Consider the following 14,391-nt stretch of genomic DNA (forward strand, 5'->3'; position numbering starts at 1 on the left):
TAAAAAAGAGTTTGTGAATTCGTCTCAGAAAGACTGAACAACTGCACCCCGCAACTATGGGGAGGGGAATGCAGAAAGGAGACTAGCCAAAGAGAAATGTCAGATCTCAGAAGCCCAAGACTGAGAGAACTGATGCCTGAAAGAGGAAACCACAAACACAGAAAACTTAAGGACAACCAACAGTCCTGGTGCCTCAAAGCAACACCTCTGCCTTCTGGAGCCTCTTCATGGTGGAACCGTGGAGCTGCATGAGCAGCAAGGTTTACAGAAACAAGCTGTGAGTTGCAACCCCTTTATTTTATTACCCATTCTCCAAGAACTCATGGAATGAAGCCCAATCCAACCTGAGTGGAGAAAACAGGCTTTCCCTGACCTCGGATTGCTGCAGAAAACAGGCCCGAGCTCCTGGGGAAGTAACATGGCTATCAGACAATGTGTTATGAGAGGTCTCTCTGCATACTGTCCACTCCTCAAGATTCATAAAACGCTGTTCCTACACAAAGAGCAACAGAGCACAAAATTTTCACTTCTCTCTCTACAGTCTTCACCACGTGACCATCAGGAGAGGGTTGGTCCACTAGATCAAGGCCATGGTGACAGAAAGAAGTTTTTACAACTGGTATGGAGACCCTTGCTGTGCTATGGTATTACCTTCTAGTTGCCAGAAGTCTAGGGAATCTGGGGGAGGGGCCAGGGCAGCCAGGGGACATGCTCAAGGGGGTCTGTTCATCAGCTAGTTTGAGATTTTTTTTTTTATTATTATTCATGATAGACAGACAGAGAGAGAGAGAGAGAGAGGCAGAGACACAGGCAGAGGGAGAAGCAGGCTCCATGCCGGAAGCCCGACGCGGGACTCGACCCCGGACTCCAGGATCGCACCCTGGGCCAAAGGCAGGTGCCAAACCACTGAGCCACCCAGGGATCCCCTCATCAGCTAGTTTGGAAGAATTTCCATATTATTAAAAATTAGGATGAGATAAACACCCTGTGTGAGGAGCCTTAGGATAGGGCTTGGAAAAACTTTTCTGTAAAGAGCAAGACAGTAAATCTTTTAAGCTTTGTGGGTCATATGGTTTTGTCACAACTACACAAGTCTTACCACTGTAAGCCAGAGACAGCACATAAATGAGTCCGTGCCTTGCTGTGTTCCAACGTAACTACAAAAAACAGGCAGCAGGAGAGATACAGCACAGGGGCCATATGCAACATGTATGCAACCCCTACCTTGCAACACGGCAGAGCTAGTGGTCCCGCAGACCAATCAAATCTTCTACCCCAACCTCATCAGTCTTACCAACTGATTTAACCAACCACCAAGGAGTCTCCTGTGTAGGCTTGATCTTTACAGACCCCAAGAGAGTAAGTCAGAGTCTGCAGGCAAAGGACCCCCCCCCCCAGCCAAATTAAGATACTCACCCAGAAAAATCTGTAGTGAGGATTCCATAGTGGAAGATGTATATTCGGCTGATGTGGCATATGGTCAGGTATCCCATTGCTACCAAAAAGGTGTATCTGAAACCAAAAGCAGGGAGGATCAGATGATGACACAAGGGAATGACAATTTTCTCCATCCTCTCCTTCACTCCCCATATGCAATCCATCACAAAGTCCTCTCTGCTCTATCTGCAAGCCTGTCCATGCACTCCCCTCACTTTTGCATTCGTTGCCTGGAACCCTTCATCCTTTGTCACGGGGACCATGACAGGACAATGGAGTCACCCAGGAAGCTTTACAAACTGCAGATGCCTTGGGACTCGCCCTCAATATTCAGGCTTAATTGGTACAAGTTACACCCAGCAGGTGTAATTCCATTGTGCAGCCGGAGCTGGGAAGCACTGACCTGGAAGGTCTTGCACTCAGATTCTCCTCTTCACAACCATCGCATTTACACAAGATCTTTGTAAAATACAGACCAGTATTACACTGCTGACCACTCCCTTCATGAAACACTTTGTTTTCTTGGCTTCTATTCTTCTTATCTGCTTCCTACTTCTCTAGTTAATTCCTCCATGGCTCTGCTCAGCTTATCTTACTCCGGTTACTCCTTAGGTGTTAGCATTCCCAGTGCTCTGCTCGGGGGACCCTCCCTGCCCAAGCCTGAGGCTTCAGTTACCACAGACTCGGATCGTTCTGTGGCTTCCTTCAGAGACCAGCCCTGAACATGGTACAAACCAGCAACATGCACGCATACCCATACACATGCATGGGCACCATTCAGAATATTCATCAATCTGTAATCATACATAAATGTATGACATTAAAGGACAAAAATGCAACTGAGTCAAACTTGAAGATGTAATTATCTTTATTAAGTGATGTGTTGATCTAGTACCAGCACCCCATCTAGGAAGTAGAGGGGAGCTCCAAGGAGTGGTACAAAATGGAAGATTTCTACAGGAAGAAGAGTAGAATGAGGAAGTGACCAAGAAAAGAGAAGAAGGAGTTGTTTCAGGCAAGGCCACTTTCCCTTAAAGGGAAGTGTCTTACTGTGCAGATGGCCTCCCCTTCCCTTTGGGGGACGGGGAGGGCCCACGTGACGGAGCCTCCTTGGTGCTAGCCAGATAATTCCTGGCTGACCGGTGAAGACATATTTCTGGGAGTTAAAACTGCAGGGAGGTTAGGTATTAAGCCCCTGTTTGGTGAGTTGGCCTAAGTGACTCCATGTGGGTCTATGGGTTTTTGTTTTTGTTTTTAAACAGATTGTATTTATTTATTTGACAGAGAGATAGAGACAGAGAACACAAGCAGGGGGAGGCAGTGGGAGGAGAAGCGGGCTCCCTGCTCAGGACACCAGGCTCAATCTCAGGATCACAACTCAAGTCAAAGGCCCAACCAATGAGCCACCCAGGTGCCCCTAAGGTTTTCTTTTTAACAGTGATAATCTAATTAACCATTGTCTCCCCTACTAGATCAAAAGCCCCATGAAAGCAAGAATGTTTTGCGTGTTTCATTCACAAGAACAGACTACTGCATACTGCATGCACCAACAACTAAATGTTACCAGTCTTAAAAGCCTGTGATGGGTCCCACTGTCCAGTCACATCAAAAATCCTAAATGCAGGGCAGCCCCGGTGGCCCAGCAGTTTAGCACCGCCTTCAACCCCAGGTGTGATCCTGGAGACCCGGGATTGAGTCCCACGTCAGGCTCCCTGCATGGAGCCTGCTTCTCTCTCTCTCTCTCTCTCTCTCTCTCTCTCTCTCTCTCTGTGTATGTGTGTGTGTGTGTGTGTGTGTCTGTCCTGAATAAATAAATAAATAAAATCTTAAAAAAAAAAACTCTTGAATGCAGCCTGTGATGTGCTTCACACACTAAGCTCTACCTTTCCCTTCTACAGTCATCTCCTGCCACACTCCACAAACACCTTACGTTCAAACTCCACTGGCTGCTCACTCTCCACAATTACAGACTCCATTTTCAGGCCAAATGCCTTCCACATGCCCCTTCCCCTGCCTGCAACCCCATTCCCCATCCTCTAGCCCACCTGCGAACTGCCTAATTAAGGTAAGGCTCAGCTCCCAGTCAGGCCCCTGGCGCTGGCTTGCCCCATCCCTTCCACCCCACCTCCAGCACAATTCATTGCTCCACTGCCAGTATTTCTCTAGCACTGCATGCAACATACATAATTATAATGCTGCAATTATATGCACGTGTCTGTTATGCCAACTCACTGTGACCTTGAGCATCCCAACTCTTGACCATAGAAGGGGTTCATGCACTATTAGTTAACATGAACTGAAATGAGTACATTCAACATTTTAAATGGCTCAGGAACTCCTCAGAAATAGACATAAATGCAGAAGGTATAACATTTTTAAACATGGGTCATAAAACAGGGGAGATATATATTCTCGTATCAAATTATTATTGAACTTCACAAATCCTCATTAAAATAACTCGTGAAGACCAGCGTAACCTACGGAATAGTGAAATAGGAATAATAAAAATTCATTTGGTAGCAAGGGAGAACCAGACAGTGAGCGTGAAGGAGTTCTGTAAACTCTGAAGCACTATGTGACTTTATGTTCTTTTTACTGTTATTTACAAAGATGTTATGACACACACACACAAAAAAAGACTTGCCCTGCCTCAGGTTCATCCTTAACCCTTTCCAAGACAAGACAGGAAGATGGTGAACAAAGGAACTGACTAACAGAAAGCAACTCTCTGAAGAGCTGAGCAGAAATAGAATGTAATTAGGCCTTTCTGCCTCCAGCCTCTGTTTCTTTCTCCAGCCAGTTCGTGAGGGTCAAGGCAAAAGCAAAAAGCCAAATCAGAAGATAAATTCTCGCAGGGCCCTTTTGAATGCAACCATGCCTGAGTCCTCTTTCTCCTCAACATGAACTATACCCATACCTTCCTCTGCCCCTTCACCCAGAGGGAAAAGCAAGTTCAACTCACTTCTTATAAAAAGAGCTATCTATCAAGGATGGTGCCAAGTACTATGGCCCAATACAACAGGGCAATGTATTCATCCTCTACACAAACCTGAAAAATCTAAGGAATCCAGGAGTGGTAGAGAGAGTACATATTCTGGAGACAGACCAACATGATTTCAAATCCCAACCATGGCCAAACTCATGTGAGAAGTCCAGAGAGTAGTTATTTTAGGAAGAAGGGGTGTGGTAGAGATTGGGACTGAGCGATGATAATATTTCCCTACTGACCTGGGTGATGATAACATGGATATATTCAGTTTGTGAAAATTCATTGATCTGTATACCTATTACTTCTCTGAGCTTTCATTTCCTCACCTTGGCGGGCAGGGGAGGAGGCGAGTGAGGACCTAAATCCCATAGGACTGTCCTAGAAAGAATATATTTGCAATAATGATATGAAATATTAAATATATTAAATGATACACTAAATAAGACTTTAGATATTAAAAATAATGAAAACTATTTAAAGGAGCTTGGCTTAGTTAGCACTGGGCATAAAGCAGTACCCCCTACAACTGGTCACATTATCACATTCCGTGTCAGTCTTGGGAGATACAAACTATATATTCTGTTCCAGTTGATTCAGATATGATAAATTAACACCTATGATTTCTGTCCAATATAGTGGCTTTGGAAGGAAACAGACCTGGTGCCCCAAGAATTCTCTAGACAAAGACAGATAGGATATGTTCAGAAATGGGTTAACTCCCCATAGCAGCAAAGACTGACCTTCCCCAGCCATATGACAGAACTCTTATAATTCAGCAAGGGGAAGGAAACAATTCACAAAGAATCATGAAATCCTGATCCTGAAGAAAACTAAAGTTCAAGCCCTTCATTTTATGGGAAATCTAATGTGCAGAGAAGCTGTGTGAACTTTCTGAACTCATGCTGCTAGAAAGAGCCAGATTTCCAGTCTAATGCTCTTTCCTTGCATCAATAGGAAGCAACTTCTCTTCGTCATGAATGATGAACCACTCCCTACTTTTGCTGTCTTGGCAACTACACAAGCAAAGAAAGAAGGGAAGAACTCGTTCTGGCGTCCTTTCTGGTCTTATGACACGGCCCTCTGCTACCACAATATTATTATGGTGAAACACTCATAGCCTGTCAGTAAACCACTTGCTTGGCCAAGGCTGGAGTGTTCCATTCCTGGCCAGAGACCAACACTGGGCCCAGCCTGGAACAAGTGTGAGTGCAGGCTCCTGACCCTCCGAAAAATGGTCCACACCCCATCAGCATCCCACAAGTGTGGCCAGAGCTGACAAATCACAATTTGCAAAGCAGTTAAAAATGTGCTATAGAGATGCAACAACATTTTTATCAACTGTTGAATTGCTCTGAAACTCAAGTTGGGGAAAAGCCAGACATTTTCACCCTCCGCTAAAAACAGCATTTTGTCATAATATGAAGCATTCCCAAAACCTAGGCTTAGAAATGTGGATTTCCTATTTCCCTTCTGAAGGAGTGACACTATCCCCTTCAAGGAAGGCATTCAGAAGAGAGGTGATTACCATCCAGTTTTTCAGAGCTCATCTGGACAAAAGTTGGGTGAAAACACAATTCAAAATCATGCAAATATATTTTTCCTTGAAAACCAGAAATTTATTTTGAGTACTTTACACAATTATACACTAAAAAGTTAAATTCCAACAATTTTCAAAAGGAAAACCATCATGCTAACAGCCTTATTAATCAGAGAGCCTTCTGAAGCTGATGTAAGGCACCCGCTTTTTCAGAGAAGCCATCAGAAAAGAAGTCATAACGGTAAATGTCTTTTCAAAGATATTCAGTCATTCATTCCATAAATATTGAGTCTCTACTTGTGCCAGGTATTGTTCTAGGCTCTGAGGATACAACTGTGAACTTTGTTTCCATAGAGCTTACATTCCAGCATTACTGAAAGGCAGTATTAATACTGAGGTTTTTTACAGACCATGGGAAACAGAGACAAAGCTAAATAGATGATACCCAGGTGTCTGAATCAATAATCCAAGCATGTTGCCTTCAAGGCAGAATTAAGTTACTTTTGTACTTTTGAATGAAAGTAAGAATTAAGTTACTTTTGTACTTTTGAATGAAAGTATCATGGTAAGAATACTTCTGCTCTTAACATTTTATTGTACATATTTTAAGTACAGAAAGTTTCGACATAGGTACACTGCTGGAAAACCACAGCCAAATTCAAGGTAACATATCCATCACCCCCATGCTTCTTCCTGCCTCTCTGATTACTTCCACGTCTCTCTGTACCGTCCCACCCAGGTAAGCTCTGATCTGCTCTCTATCACTACAGGTAAGTTTGCATTTTCAAGAACAGAATTTGTGTGGCTTCCTTCTTCCTGCATATTTATTTCAAGGATTCATCCATGTGATTGTGTGTTATCAGTCATTCATTCCTTTCTATTGCTGTGTAGTATCCCACTGTGGTGGCCATTTGGACTGTTTCCAGTTCGTGGCTACCACAGGGCTGCTTCTACTTTGACACCTGAGACTTCCCACCACTTTTGCAAAGCTTCCTCTGAATACTTCCAGTGTTTAAGGGCCCCCCTCTCTCTTTCTGATATCCCAGAGATATGGGATATTCCACTTAGGATATGCCACTGTGGCAGGCAAATAGGGAAGGTGCCCCTTTATCCTGGAAACACATTTCAGAGGTCATGAAAAACCTCACCTTGCCTGGTTCACTCCCAGAATCTTACCTGTGAATACTGGATACACTTGCAGTGACCATGATCCCGTAGCACATTAACACCAGCACAAAAAGATGTACAGAGTACCTTTAAAACATTATGGAGAGAAGGGGGAACACTGAATACACTCGGAATTAGCATACCTACTGGATACCCATGCTCCTGCTCAGCACCCCCCCCCCCCCGGCAAAAAGCATGTGATCCATTACCTCGTGTTTATGTAAGAGAAAATAAATCAAGTATTTTTGCTCTGTGTAATTAAGGTACTACATCTTGAAATGACAGGAGGAAGTCATGGCATGGTCTGCCAACTGCAGTGCTAGTGATGTCAAGAGCCCATAAATGGAATGCTGATGCTTTTGCACACATACAGCTGAGAATGCAGAAGAGTTCTTTTCTCAAAACTTATTGTTATTGTTGTTTTGCTTTTAAAACACCAGGACCCTAAAATCTTTAAAAAGGTGGTGGGGGGGGGGGCAGCCTGGGTGGCTCAGCAGTTTAGCGCCACCTTCAGCCCAGGGTCTGATCTTGGAGACCCGGGATCGAGTCCCACTTCGGGCTTCTTGCATGGAGCCTGCTTCTCCCCCTGCCTGTGTCTCTGCCTCTCTCTCTCTCTGTGGGTCTCTCATGAATAAATAAATAAAATCTTAAAAAAAAAAAATCAGGACTCAAACTGACCTTTCCCAGATATCAAGATTTTCACCTGACAGCTGATTCAAAATATGTATCATCCTTTCTCAAATTTTTATTGAAGAGTAGTATTCTAGTATTCTGAATGAATTCACAAATTTAGGTTGTATGTTGTATGTCTAGAAATGTTGGTTCCTAAAATTTTTTCCCTGAGAAGTGTCACTCCCACGGTAACCGGTCCATTTATGTAGTGGAGAAGTGTCATCTATGGGCTCTCTCTGTTGAGCTATGACTCGCATTTCCTCAAACCAGCACTAAAACTATTATTCTACTCCAGGCATAGGACTAACACCGATTAGCTCTAGCAGTAATGCAAGAAAAACACCATCAATATCTACAACAGATAGGAAAGGTCCCTCACCCAGAAAATGAAACCTTGATCCATTTACATGACCCAGGGTGAAATCAATAGAAGCATAACTTATAGAAAAATTCACTGAACTGACTTCTAACGGGTAGTTTATTGGTTCTAGGTTCTTACCGCTAATGGACATTCCTGGAACATCTCCATTAGTTTATAATAACAGTAAATATATTTCTTTCCTTGGTGCCTGGGAAATGCCAAGGGTATTGCCACAAAGAGTATTACCCAAAGGATAAAGATTAGTATTCCTGAGGCTCATACTCACCAGCCAAAACAAAAGATGACAAAATAGATGCCAAAAATGGTGACAAGTGCGTGCCGGACATCGGGACTGGTTTTACCAGGACTTAAGTAGATGCGGAACCAGAAAGCAGCAAACAAAGCAAAGAGCTGGCATGCCACAAAATTCACCTGTACAGGGGAAAAAAGAGAGAGAGAGAGAGAGAGAGAGAGAGAGAGTCAAAACCTTTACCCTTTTACCTGTGTAAGTTCTCTTTACTCTTTTCAGATTTCCAGAGCAAAGGGCCTCTAAGACTTGGCCTTGGATTTTTTTCTCAGCAGCGTGTTCATTTGGAAAAGGTTTAGGGGCTAAAAATTAACCATGCCTTCATCTGGTGTAAGAAGTGAGGAACCTGAGTTATGTTTCCAATCCTTTAAAACTAGCCAAGGTTGCTTTTCCACCCATACAAAGAGGGCTTTTTAATGTAAAAGGACCTCAGTGATGGTGAGGTCAGTTTACTGGGTCTCTTTTGCCCCACCCCATGCTCACACACAGCATGATCTTAAAATAAAGCACGTGTTCCCTTAGGGACACAAATGAATCAAATCCATGACGCTGTCTTCATTTAATACCTAAGAAACTAAATCCGTCTCTCCAAAGTAATCATCAGCTGTTTTGACTCTAGTTTTTCTCATTTTTTTAAGATTGTATCTGTTTATTTGAGAGAGAGAGTATGGGCATAACTTGAGGGGAGGGGAGGGAGAAGGAGAAGCAGACTCCCTGATGAGCAGGGAGTCTGACACGGGGCTTGATCCCCAGACCCCGGGATCATGACCTGAGCCTAGGGCAGACTTAACCTACTGAGCCCACCCAGGTGCCCCTAATTTTTCTCATTTTAAATTAACACCAAATCAACAAGACCATTGGTCAAGTCCAAGGGGTAGCGTTAAAAATCCATATATAAAACAAAAGAACCTCGGGGTGCCTGGGGGCTCAATCAGTTAACCACCATCTGCCTTCAGCTTAGGTCATTATCCCAGGGCCCTAGGATGGAGCCCCAGGTCGGGCTCCCTACTCAGCGGGGAGCCTGCTTCTCCCTCTCCCTCTGCCCCTCCACCCTTGTTTATGCTCTCCCTCCTTCTCAAATAAAGTCTCAAAAAAAAAAAAAAAGAAGAAGAAATTAGCCTCCCTTTAAACTTCCTGCCAATTATGCAAAACAGGCAACAAATTCCCTAGAAAAATCCCATTGATTTCTCTGTCAAAAATATTAGACCTAAAGGAATATATAAAATAATTCCCTGATACCCATGGGAAAGATCAGCTGATCTTTCAAGTGATGTAACCATCAGCGACAACCGGAAAAGTGGATCAACCTTCTCAAGAGTATTCAGAATGAAAACTTCACTTTTAGAAGACACTTAACATAAAAGGGAGCAAGGATATAGATATCTATATAGAGCCTCAAATTTAGTCTCCACAGTCCCTTACACTACAGAAAACTGTGGCTGTTGGTGAAATTCATTAGGGCTGTCGCCGCGGTGGGGCTGGAGGGGGCAACATCGGTGCCCCCTGAGTTCATTTTGTTTTCCCAGTAAAAATCAAGGCTACTATGGACTCCTGATAATCCACAGAAATGCTTTTGAAGAATATTTTGTTTCATTTATTTATTTATTTTATTATTACCATTTTATTAGGCTCCATGTCCAGTACGGAGCCCAACTCGGAGCCTGAACTCACAACTCTGAGATCAAGACCCGAGCCAAAATCAAGAGTCAGCTGCTTAACCGAGTCATCCAGGCAGCCCTTCTGTGTCGTTTTTAAAAATTGTGAATTCCCACCGCCCTCTATTAGAAGATCATTCTTCACTGAAGTTTCCAAAAACTATACCCGCTCTTGCCTGCCATCGCTTTCTTGTTTTTTCAAATATTTTATTTATTTTTTTCATGAAAGACACAGAAAGAGAGGGAGAGACATAGGCAGAGGGAGAAGCAGACTCCCTGCAGGGAGCCCGATGTGAGACTCGATCCCAGGACCCAGGGATCACACCCTGAGCCAAAGACAGAAGCTAAACCACTGAGCCACCCAGGTGCCTCTGCCACCACTTTTTATCCTGAAAGCCAGAGAGGAGGTGAATTGTGATCCGAGCCTACGTTACGGTCATACCTTTTTTTTTTTTTTAACTTAAATGCAATTGCCAACATACAGTACATCATTAGTTTCAGATTTAGAGTTCAATAATTCATTCATCAGTTGTGGATAAAACCCAGTGTTCATCACATCACGTGCCTAGCTTAATGCCCACCACCCAAGTATCCCATCTCCCCAAGAAGTCCTACCTTTTTATGTTGCCTAAATACACCAACAGCAACCCTCTCTCACACACACACACCCAATGGAGAGAAAAATAACCATCTTAGCAAGGTTCAAAATATAAAGGAATTGGCAACCATAAAGTTGAAGTTAGGATCATCTGTAGGTGATCAATCAAATATTCTTTCATTCTCTCAGCCACAGAGGAACATAGTCATTTAGGAGAGCATCCAAGGGGAAATCTGTTCCATAACTTTGGGTTGGCCAGTAATTACTGAGTGCCCCTGCACATGAGGAATGATCCAAAGGGTAGAGTAGTGCTTTCTCAAGTGTAGTCCCCAGACCAGCAGCATCAGCATCACGTGGATAACTGTCAGAAATGCAAATTCTTATGTCCCACCTGAGACCTACTAAATTAGACGTTCTCAAGGTGGGCTGCTTTAAAGGCCCCCCAAGGGATGGTGATGCACAGTTACTTTGAGACGCAGTGAGATAGAGGAGAAAGGAGCCACCGCCCTTACCTTCAGGAGCTTATACTCTGAGAAAGGAGGGTAACAACCTACAAGTGATCATAAAGTAACAATAACATTGTGTGAACTTACTACATTATCATTCTCTTATATTATGTGCCCTTTAGATCCAAAGTAAGTAACAAGAAGTTTCATGGCTAAGGAAGGAGGAGACTCAGGCTAATAATCAGGAGGAAAAAAATGTTTAGGTAAGAACTGGAAGGCAAAGGGGGAGGTGGTGGTTAAGGACATTAAAAATACTGCTGCTGGGGTCCCGTCCCCAGGCCTTCTGATATAACTGGCCTGGCATCAGGACTTTCTGATGCATCCAGATGGTTCTGGTAAGCAGGCAAGATAGAGAACACCTGCTTTAGCAGACTAAAAGATAGAGACCCCCCCCACACACACACACACAGAGGTACCCAGGAGGAACTAGGCTTTCCCAGAAAGAAGAAAGGCACAAGTAGAGGATGGGAGGATGGGACCATAAAGGCTGCAGGGCAGGGATGAGATGGAACAGATTTAAGCTTGGTGGCTGTCACTCAGCTGGCCCAGACTTCCTCAGCCCCCCGACAGTCATCAGCTGGGTTGTCTTAAAGAAAGTGGGTCCCTGCTGCCCTCCAAGGAAGAATAAGGCTCACCGTGCAAAAATTCCATCTCATCTTGTCATTCCAGCGATCGATAAAGAAATGAAGAAGTGAAGACTGCTTGGGTCACTGACGCTATCTGCCATCTTTCAGCCACCATAATCTCACCTGGACCTGACTGAATGCCCTAGTTCTGACTCTCAGGTATCAGCTGGGCAGCCTTAGGTAATTCCTTGAATAATTCTACAAACATTCACAGGTTGACTCTACATGCCAGGTACTGGGGATAGCGGGCAAGAAACTGTCACTACCACCAAGTCAAGAAGACTGACACGCTCTGGGTTTCAGTTTTTTTGGAGGGGGTTGCCAAACGTGATTTGGTAGACCTGGTCTCTAATGTCTTTTCTGGCTCTAATGGCCCCTGATGCTAATCTAACCTGAATCCTTTAACTGTTAGTAGTTCATGTTTAAATGCAATACTTCGCTAGGGACTGCAAGCTTCCTCCTCCACACAGACACAACCCACTCCCTCATCCTCTTCCCGGGAGTGAGTCATGGACGGCTATCTGAATGTTCCCTGGCAAACTGTTCCAAGGCAAAAGTGGAAACACAGCAGCACTGCTTAGTTCTACAGGAGGCTTCTAACAGAACTGCTTTTCCACTATCAGATGTATATCTTAAAAGGCACAAATTGAACCAGTTAGACACCACTTCGCACCCATTAGAATGGCTATTATTTAAAAAAAGAAATACATGTTGGCAAGGATGAGGACATTAGAACACTTCTGCATTGCAAGTAGGAATGTAGGATGGTGCAGCCACTGTGGCGGTTCTCCAAAAAATTAAACCTACCATTATACATTATATATATGATCTGGCAAATCCACTTCTGGGTATTTACTCAAAAGAACTGAAAGTGGGATCTTGAAGATATATTTCTTCACCCATGTTTGTAACAGCTCTATTCACAATAGCCAAAAGGTGGAATCAACCCAAGCATCTATCAACGGATGAATGGATAAACAAAATGTGGTATAACAGGAGATCCCTGGGTGGCTCAGCGGTTTAGCGCCTGCCTTTGGTGCAGAGCATGATCCTGGAGTCCCGGGATCAAGCCCCACATCGGGCTCCCTGCATGGAGTCTGCTTCTCCCTCTGACTGTGTCTCTGCCTCTCTCTCTCTCTCTGTGTCTCTCATGAATAAATAAATAAAATCTTTTTTTTAAATGTGGTCTAATACACAATGGAATATTATTCAGCCTTGAGATGGGAGAAATTCTGACATATGCCACAACATGGATAAACTTTGAGGGCATTAAGCTAAGTGAATAATGCAGTCACAAAAGGAAAACTATTGTATGACTCCACTTAAATGAAGCACCTAGAATACAGCAGTTAAATTCATTGAGACTGAGAGTAGAAAGGTGATTCATAGTAGACAGACTGAGGGGTGGGGGGAATGGGGTTATTATTTAACAGATACAGAGTTTCAGTTTTGCAAGATAAAAAGAATTCTGGAGATGGGTGGTGGTGATGGTTGCATAACAATGGGAATGTGCTTAATGCCACTGAGCTGCACTGTATGCTTACAAATAGTTAAAATGGAAGGTTTTATATTTTGTCTATTTTACCACAAAATTTTTTTTTAAACTATAGGCTGAAGCATGATACCAATTTCTTTGCATTTGCTACTTCATATCAACTCTAGTAGCTGGAATGAACTATGACCATCTCTGCAGCCGATGGGGGCAGGCTGCCATGACACTAATTCATATAGGAACAGAATGAGATCATTACTTCTTTCCTCTATATATATAGGACCAATAAAATTGGAGGCATTGTTTTTCAGAAACACAACTCAAAATGTGTTTTGATTTAATGTATAGGATCTGCTTCCAAATAATCTTGAAGGGATGGGGAGAGTGGAGGGAGTACAAATCAGTGGTTCTCAGGGGAAGACTTGCTCCCTAGGCAACATTTTTGGTTGTCATAACCAGAAGAAATGCTACTGGTATTTAGTGGGTAGAGGATAATATCTGAAGAGGCACAGGACAGCCCCCCACAACAAAGAATATTTTGACCCAACAGGTCAGGAGAGCCAGTGTTAACAAATCATGGTATAGATGAAACAAGATTGGCCATGAGCTGAAAAGTGAGTGCTGAGCATAAGAACGCTGATCCTACTAACTTCTCCACTTCTGTGTGTGTTTGAGCTTTCCCATAACAAACAGGTTTTAAAAATTACACAACTCTGGCAAGCAAATCACTGGCCTGAGATGATAGATACTAAACTCTGGTGACTACCAGAAGTTGAAACTACCCAAATTGGAGAAACACCTAAGTTAGTGAGGTAATAGATATACGTAAGTACAGAAACAAATCAAAGTGATAAAGGGATCCTGTCTTCTTAAATAGTAAAAACAATAATAACAAAAGCCTTTTATGAAATGATCAAACTTCCAGAAGAAGCATGTCAAATTACCATTACAAAAGAAATAGATCTACCTTCAATAATAACCACATGAAGGGCTCATGACCCCGCATCCCACAACCAACAATAGATCCAGGTGTTGCAAGAATTG

At 43.3% G+C, this 14,391-nt stretch overlaps 1 protein-coding gene across 3 annotated transcripts in view; it reads right to left on the minus strand.

Annotated features, from left to right (window-relative positions):
* MBOAT1 (membrane bound O-acyltransferase domain containing 1) overlaps positions 1-14,391 on the minus strand; it is a 115,026-nt gene that overhangs the window by 48,165 nt on the left and 52,470 nt on the right. For all 3 annotated transcript variants that reach the window (XM_038584262.1, XM_038584263.1, XM_038584264.1), the window contains exons 2-4: positions 8,450-8,595; positions 7,140-7,217; positions 1,417-1,512 (exon numbers count right to left, since the gene is read on the minus strand). In XM_038584262.1, the coding sequence (XP_038440190.1) occupies positions 1,417-1,512; positions 7,140-7,217; positions 8,450-8,595 (320 nt within the window). The remainder of the gene's footprint in view (positions 1-1,416; positions 1,513-7,139; positions 7,218-8,449; positions 8,596-14,391) is intronic.

This window comes from Canis lupus, chromosome 35 (assembly GCF_011100685.1).
Source record: "Canis lupus familiaris isolate Mischka breed German Shepherd chromosome 35, alternate assembly UU_Cfam_GSD_1.0, whole genome shotgun sequence".
NCBI lineage: Eukaryota > Metazoa > Chordata > Mammalia > Carnivora > Canidae > Canis > Canis lupus.